Genomic DNA, 8,422 nt, shown 5'->3' with positions numbered 1-8,422 from the left:
AAAGGCAGAAAATTTTAATAACACACAGGAAATTCAATTAATAATGAGGTTCAAATCCTCAATCTCTCCTAGTGCTCAAGCGCTTTGCCAGCAGTCAAGAAGTTCTTTCTCACAAGTGATGTCATTTATGTTCATTTTGAGAAATATTTTATTTCTTTTATATTTATTTATATACGTATTTATATAAAAAAAAAATCTGACGAAGCAATGTCGTCAGTAATATGTGTTTGGCCCAAGGCTGTAATTAACTTACTACAACAAGTTGAACTACATTGATAGTGCAAAAACTTAATTTTTACACTATCGGTATATAAAAAGTAATAAGTTAAATCCAAATTGGAATAACTATATTTTTCTAAAACTTAGTTGGGAAGGTGGGATTTGTTCGAAGCTTCAGGATGTAAACGAAAACCTAAACCACTCAAACCAGCTAAAAAAGATACTCCAATTGGCTATATGCTACAAAATAATTTAGACGACGTAAATAACAAAATTGACAAGCTTAACATACGTATTGCTTGAGTAAACTTGTCTACTATGAAAAAAAAGAGTAAAAAGCAGTTCAATATGCTAGGATATTGCACAGTAATTAAACTTAGACGATACCGCAATTTATACCATATATATGAAATACTTAAAAGTTTAGGTGCCCCTGTACTGTACTTAAGATGCATCAAATGTAAGAAAAAAGACTGCATATAAAAATATTCTGATCATTCTTTTTGCCCTTGCATATTCACATTTTCCTGGTTGAACTTGCTGGTTCTTGTCTGCATAGATTGATTGGCCTGCTGCAGATGCTGGGCTGCCATCTCAGTATTGAACTCCATCTTCATTGACTGTAGATAGGAAACAGCCAAATAAACAAACTCAAAATTACCAAAACATGGAATATATTAGTTCGACATTATAAGCTTTGCTACAGACCTGCAGTAGATCGAAGTCGGATGGATAGATATTGGACAAAGTGAAAATTTATCTGTAATTGAATCTTTAAGACCACATTAAATATATAAACTACGTACAGTATATAACAATTTTTTTTTTTTCGGAAATACCCAGTAAAGTATATCACAAGCTTCACAACCTCCAAAAATTAAAGTTTGAAATTAACTTATACTCCGCCAGTATAAAGCATTTTTAGTAAATTTAATTTGAACTTGTTGCAACACACAACCTACCTTATTTTTCAGGTTATGTAGTCCCACTTTCTATGGATAGTCATCTGTAATTTATCTTTTATGTGATATGTTAGAATAAAAAATTCTTTTACATTATCAGTATATAGATTTTTTTTTTTTGGGTACATCATTATTAGTGTATATAAGCTAAAGTAATTAAAATGACAATCTTGAATGGATAAAAATGCAAAGGGATGTAACTTATATGCTTCCATTGTTAAAAAAAAAACACTTCTTCAATGAATAAAAAAGCAAAGGGATATAACTTATACACTTCCATTGTAAAAAAGAAACGCACTATTTAACATGTAATAGCAGGTTTCTTGCCTTATATTTCAGATTATTAATTCCCTTATTTTGTACGGTAATTTTCTTTTATTAGGTAATCTGATAGCTTGATAGTGTAAAAATTGAAAGATTAAATTCAGGGAAAAGCGCCTGTCAATAACATTTGCATATATGAAATTACTTACTTGTGGTGGAAGTGGAAATGAACTATAGGGGTAATTGTTAAAAGGGAATGAAGTGGTTGCAATATTGGGGACAGCTGCAGCTTTAGTGACTGTGGCACTGGCAGCATCACCATAATTTGCTTGTGGTGGAGTAGGAATGGTCGAGGCCACGGCATAGGCTGGTGACATGAAGGGATGACAAGAAGTGGCAATTGAGGTTGGATTATAAATAAGAGGAGCTGTAAGAGACTGAGCATTAGCTCGAGCTAAATTAGCAGTCATATTGTTAAGCATTCCTGCATTGCTCATGCCAAGACTAAGACTACCCATTCTTGCTAGTAATGGCATTTGAATATGTGGTTGCATCATCATCATTTGCTGCTCCATGTTTCTAGCATAGTTTATCAACTGAATTTGTGCTTGAAGCTGCTTTAAGTACTTTATCACTTCCTCCAGCATTGATGCTTTATCTGTCTGTATATACATAATCCATAATTATGTGAATATTACATCATCCTTAATCTATATATGGAGTATAAATTATATAGTAGTGCTTGTTAACCCACCTTACTTGCATTTGGCACCAACTTCTGTAGAGCTTTCATCTTTTCATTGATTCTATCTCGCCGTCTCTGCTCCAAATAACACAAAACAACATAACTAGTGTATTCATATATATATAAGGCCACAACCAAGTTTTAAGTACTATATATTGTTCCATTACCTTATTTTCTGATATCCTAATTATGGTGAAATCTAAATTATATACATGAGGGTAAAGAATTTCTACACTAATCTATACGTATCAAGTAACCTACTTTATTTCTTAGGTTACTAATTTCACTTTCTATGGTTAGTTACCTTTTATACTGTCAGTTTATATAAGTTAAGCTTTTATAGTGTAAATAAATAGTCTGCAACTTAGGCATTCATATAATCCATCCTGTGCATTAAATCCAACATACCCGCTCTGACTGGTTATGAACAGCAGCCTTTCGGCTGCGTTTTAACGGGTTGGAGCCTTTTCTTTCACGTTCTTCCTCTTTTTTTTCCTGTCACAAGTGGATCCAATATGCATGAGAATTTGGTAACATATATATATTTTCTCGAGATAGACATATACACCACTGCAAAATATAATTTCAAAGTATTATATATATGTCCAAAAACATATATAGAGGGACATATCTATAGGTGGCTGCTGATATAGTGATAATGCATTTGATCATCATACTAGCTAGCTAGCTACTACCATTAAAAATTTGGCTTTTAGCTATCACTTTTTAGTGAAGAAACATGAATCTGACTGTTTTAAGTGTACTTATAGCAGCAATTTTTTTTTTTGTTGGTTTACTTAGGAACTATGTAAAAAGTCAATTACCGAGCCACTATGGAAGGGGAAATCCTCGTTACAAGTGGCTTTAGACTTAAAACTGCGAGAAGATTCTTCAAAGGAACAAGGCCATGTCATCATGGTGGTATCATTGTCCCAAGCACTTGCACGAGCGCTAAGTTCAGCATGCTGATCAATCATATTCATACTAAATTCTCCTACTGATCTTCCACCAACATATAATTGGGGGTCAGAATCTGATCTCATCCTCTTTAGTACTCTTGTTTGTTGCTTCAGTGCAGAAGAAGTCTCACCCCATTGACCCCCACAAGAATACGCATTTTTCTCCCTGTTGATGCTTGCCTGATTTTGGGCACTTCCCATTAGATTATTAGTATGATTTTGCTTTTGGAAAGTGGCTTGATGCACGAAGGACTCTAGTGTGTCGCTGGCCCTTTCCCATTTCTGTTTTGCTTGCTCATTGTTACTTCCAAGTCTTTGCATGGCTAGTTGCCCATTTTCCCATGTTAGCTCTGCAACTTCACACTTGGACCTGAAATTTTTTAAACGCAGATATAAATAAATGTAATTGCATATAACATTTATGAAAAATGTTATCATTATCTAGTATAAGAAGAGCACACATGGTGTCAAGACGAGTCTGATTCTGCTGGTTATGCATGTGGCTGCGGGGGTATTTGTTCTCCTCTTCTTCTTCTACATCTTGTTTTTGTCTTTGTTGCCTGTGATTCCAAGTATGACTCATATTGGTGCCTTTGACAGAGTCTACCCTCTTTATTCTCAGTTACTGCCAGTCGTAATATTGAGTTGGCTTCTCTCTTTTATACTAAAAATATATTTCAGTATATTCTGGTCCCCTACAGGATTGTCATATTCAGCTGACTGTTTAATGTATACACACCATGTAGTAGCAATAAAAGCCTGGATTTCAAATGGATAAGTTTGGCATCTTAGTGTATCTGTTTTACTCTTTTTCCTTGATAGACTCTGGGGAATTAAAGAGCAGAATTTTATCCACCTAAAGAGGTGCAAGATCTGGAACTGCTCTCTTCTTAGATATTACCTTCCAACAAAGATATTTTCCAGTTAGATGGGGTTAAGAGCATTCACTATTAAATTAGACTTTGGCTGCTCTGACTAGTGATTCAGCAATTATTCAAATAAATTGACTGGATCTTTGTATGCAGGTGCAATTATGTTAATTTTCAATCATTTTAAAACTTATGTCCACCTCATCACTCTCATCTCTGATTTCGTATAAACATCAGTATAAAGTTCTAATTAAGTACACTTAACTTAAAATTTGGAATCCTTACTGATCTCAAAATCAATGTATATTAATTAATGTAGGTAGTAATTTCTTACTGATAACTTATTCACTCTTCCCAAACTTTGCTAACGCTGGATGCATTGTGCGTCGGGATGCCCTTTTATTCAGTAATACCACTAAGCTAGCATGGAACAGAAATGATGCTGCTTTAAATGCATAGGTCCTGTGTCAAACACTTGCTAGCTTAGGCAGCAGGCAGAGGGACAAAAGGTTTTCCTCTAAGTTAGTATGTTTTGTTGTGAATTAAATATGTCAAGTATTGTCGCAACACCTAGTCATCATGTTGAAGATTGGATAGAGGAATGTTACATACTCCTCATTTATGGGATCTCCTACTTAGGACTCCCCAAGTACTTACATGTTTGCCAATTGGATTTAAGCTGTATACACTGATGGTCAGTAGCAGAGCTATGTATGGTGAAGGGGTTCAATTTAATCCCTTTCAACAGAATTTTTTTGAATCCCCTTGTAAGAACATCTGGCTCCGCCACTATTGAAAAAGTCAGTTTTTTTACACTGTCACTTTAGTTTAACCAGGCATAGTAGGTTAGTTACCATTTTTATCAGATTATCAATTAATGTTAATGATAGAGGCTTACCAGTACTTACTTTATAAGTGAAATGATTGTGTAACTATTTTTTTCACACCATCATTGAAATCAAACTTAAACTCTTTTTAATTATGCGACTGGTTCTGGAGACATATCAAATCACATTTGATTCTGGATTGATATATTTGAATGTTCTTTGCGACCACAACAAACATTTCAACATATATTGCACTCAATTCTAGTTGCTTAATTAGATATGTGGTCTCATGTAGGGATGTCAGGTGGGCACCCATAATCAATTCAACAGAAAAGGATTTACCTAGACCTGTATGAAAAATCATTTTGTAGTATTTCTTGTTTCCATGTGATCCGTATTAATTGATGTTTCAGATATTGATATACAATATCTGGAAATTGCACGTCCACACTTAGATGTTGAAAATGGTTTTATTATGAATGTACATCAATAGCTAATAGAGACAGTTTTCAAGTCTGTTTAACCATTCAAACTCTTTGTAAATAGATTATTTCTCTTCATGATTGAGGTACAAGAAGGGAGGCCTTGGAGCAACATCTGACCAAGGTTCGAAATCTAGGAAGGTTGCTAACATTCGCTTTCCCTCGAGCCTGCCTGGTAAAAACTTAACTGCATCGAGTATTTATACCAAGCCTGTGAATGCATGACGTGTATCTTTCATATACACATTTATAACTTAACTATGGTCAAGTGATATGTATTATCTCCTTAACTTTTAACTGCTAAGATTATATTACTTGGCTCGGTGTAAACACGTGTACTGGTAAGTATTTACCGACTTCTGACACTAGGTCCCCCTAATGATTGAGATAGAAGTCTCTGTCTCTAGCTAGCTAAGCCCTGCTAGCTTCTGAGAAACAAAATTCGTGGTTCTAACTATAATGCTACTGTTGGCATTTTGTTTGAGTCAGCCGGTCTGTCACGTGTTACTGTATTGGTCCATCATCAGGCAAAAAAGGGCCACCTTTCAATTCTGCATGCTCATTAGCATACATATATTATCAAATGAAAATGACAGTTTTACTTTTGAGCATCAGTGAGTCTAGTTTATCAATTGAAGTTTATGAATGTCAGTAGAAGCAGGAGACAGCATGTTGTTTGAAAGTTTGCAAAAATATGTCAGGAAGGCCTCTATTGATTGTGTATGAAAAGGCTTTAGCCTATGTTAATATTGACTCTTCCAGGAACCAGTAACGCGTAAACATGTCAAACCGGTGGTAGATTATACCAGTGTTATAATGCAGAATAATAGCAGCAACTATCACTTAAAACACTTGAATTGGTTGTTCTTTGATTACATCCGTTTCATCTAATGATCAAATGCAGTACAACAGAATTAATGCGTTTCTGATGCTATTTAGTTCTAGTATTTACCAATCATGGCACACTGGGGAAACAATTGTTAAGATGGGTTTCACGATAAAATCAATGAGTGACTACAATTCTTGTGTAGATAGAGTTTCAGAGGATTCATATACAGGTCTTGTTCTCTCTCTCTCTCTTTTTTTTTTTTTTAGAAGCAGAAGCATGTAACAGGTCCATTCCCTGTTAATCTCATCTTGTTTGATTTCTCTTTCACTATAGATTCTTCGTATCTTCTTTTCTCTTCTGCTTGTGTTCTTGCTCCTTTGGCGATATGATCAATCCTCGCTAGTTTGTTCTTGTAATGCTGCAAGTTCCTTTTCATAGCAAGCTCCAATTGATTCTGCAATCTCCCAATAACAGTCATTTATAAGCACTAAGCATTTTGCAGTATAACATCTTGAAAACTTGGAGAGTACTAACCTTTCTCCTTTCCATTTGTTGTTTTGCCATCATCTTCTTTTCATTCTCCCAAGCAAAAAGCGCAGAAAGCAGTTCATCATGTCTGAAATTTGAGAACATTCCTTATTAAGATCCTCTAATATATATCTTGCAACAAAATATTAAAAAAGTATGTTATAGCATAAAAAAAAAAATGCAATAAGTGTACCGCTTTCTTATTTTGGCTATCTGAGCTTTCTCCCAAACATCAGCTTCATTTTCTGCCTTTCTGCTTCCTCTTGAAATCCCATTTTGCATTTTATCATTAGTAGTAGGAGTTATGGTCATTATTTCTGTCGAAGCTTTATGATTAGAAGTCGATGGCCTTCTCATTGGAGCTTCAAATCAAACATGGTAAGGTTGCCAAGGGAAAACCATTTTAAGTTCTAAATGTTTATAATGTAAAAGATATTTACACAACCAGGTAAAATAAACTTATAAGAGGTAATTACTGATAAATCTCAATTATAAGCATTGATTGATAAGCTAGTAAAAATGTTAAATAACCTGCTATAAAAGGTGAAATTAAATCTCTGTGGAAAATTATGTATTAGAGTGTTGAGATTTACCTGCTTCTGTTGGCCAGATAACAGGTCCTCTTGTTTTTTTCTGATATTGAGAGCCAGCATTTTCTTCAAGGGAGCATATAGCAAATGCAGAAGCTGCCATTGCTGCTGCAAATTCTCCATCATCCAAGTCATAATAGTTCCTTTTCATCTGGCCAAACAATTATTACTTCAGGTTCCAGTTCCGATGGCTGCTAACGAAACTTTAGCTATTAAAACTTCCAAACTAGAGGAAATTCTGCCTTGATGTAAAATATATACTAGATACAAATAACAATTGATTGAAAAGTCTAGAAAATCAAGAACCAGACAAGACTAATACTAAGCCTTCAATAATGTCCTCCAGATGCTAGTCCCTTTTTGATAAACTCAGAGTTTATTTCATTAACCTTTCTAAAACTTGAGAAAAAAATTAAACAGAAAGTAAGAAGAATTTACAACACTACAACCTGTTTAGTGGAGAAAGACAGGCTTATATGTCCAACATTATGTACATAATCTTTGCAACTATGTTTGGAATAACTTTTTGGAAAAGCAATGGACTTTTTCATCTTACTTTCCTATTCATTCTTTCCCAACACCTTTGCGGCTAATCAAGAATTTAGACGTTGTGGATTCTTAGATATCTAATTTTATTTTATACTTAGTTTTTACACATATATAATAGTATAAGGTTTGGCCTCAAATTAAAACACTGAATTCTATCAAACTCGCGAATGCATTGGTGGATCCAACACTGTCCTGACCCAAAAGAGATAGAGAAAGAGTGCTTAGGAAGGAAAGATGAAAAGACAAGCTTTAACCAAATTGACAGCCCTTTCTTCCTTCTTGACTTATTTCAGTGTAAGATGGTCCTGGAGGAAAGGTATGTCTCTTGTTTCTATTGCATGCTTTGCAGGAAAGGTAGCACCTGTTGGAGTTTATAGAGTTAATGTGGGCCTATTTTGTGTAATCAACCCCAAGAGTCCAAATGGAAGGGTACTTTGGGCCTCATGCAAATAGTAAGGCCCGCTGTAATTTTGCTGAAAGGCACTTATGCCATTATTTTGTGTTGGTCTTTAATTTTTGTCCTCATAACAAATAACTTTTTCACAGGACATAAAATTTATATTTTCGCATCATAATATCCCACAAGTTGTGTCTCCCAT

General features: G+C 34.6%; 2 protein-coding genes across 3 annotated transcripts; both read right to left on the bottom strand.

The window, feature by feature from the left end:
• Positions 1–522: 522 nt before the first annotated feature.
• On the bottom strand, positions 523–3,763 carry LOC132624398 (transcription factor UNE10-like). Its single transcript, XM_060339207.1, has 6 exons — positions 3,611–3,763; positions 3,015–3,519; positions 2,599–2,685; positions 2,200–2,265; positions 1,655–2,107; positions 523–839 (listed from the first exon to the last, which is right to left on the bottom strand). Exons 1-6 carry the CDS (start codon positions 3,730–3,732, stop codon positions 714–716), a joined length of 1,359 nt encoding a protein of 452 aa, XP_060195190.1. The 5' UTR covers positions 3,733–3,763; the 3' UTR covers positions 523–713.
• Positions 3,764–6,082: 2,319 nt separating this feature from the next.
• LOC132624296 (remorin 1.4) lies at positions 6,083–8,166 on the bottom strand. Of its 2 annotated transcripts, none has more exons than XM_060339153.1 (4): positions 7,278–8,166; positions 6,878–7,001; positions 6,691–6,772; positions 6,083–6,610 (listed from the first exon to the last, which is right to left on the bottom strand). In XM_060339153.1, the coding sequence occupies exons 1-4, from the start codon at positions 7,423–7,425 to the stop codon at positions 6,419–6,421; spliced, it is 546 nt and encodes a 181-aa protein (XP_060195136.1). In that variant the 5' UTR covers positions 7,426–8,166; the 3' UTR covers positions 6,083–6,418. The 2 variants fall into 2 exon arrangements, with proteins under 2 accessions (XP_060195136.1, XP_060195094.1); XM_060339111.1 differs by having other exon boundaries at positions 6,089–6,610; positions 6,878–7,046; positions 7,278–8,161.
• Between the last annotated feature and the right edge of the window lie 256 nt (positions 8,167–8,422).

Source organism: Lycium barbarum, chromosome 1 (genome assembly GCF_019175385.1).
Source record: "Lycium barbarum isolate Lr01 chromosome 1, ASM1917538v2, whole genome shotgun sequence".
In the NCBI taxonomy this organism is placed as follows: Eukaryota; Viridiplantae; Streptophyta; class Magnoliopsida; order Solanales; family Solanaceae; genus Lycium; species Lycium barbarum.
This window is presented reverse-complemented; position numbering and strand designations above follow the sequence as displayed.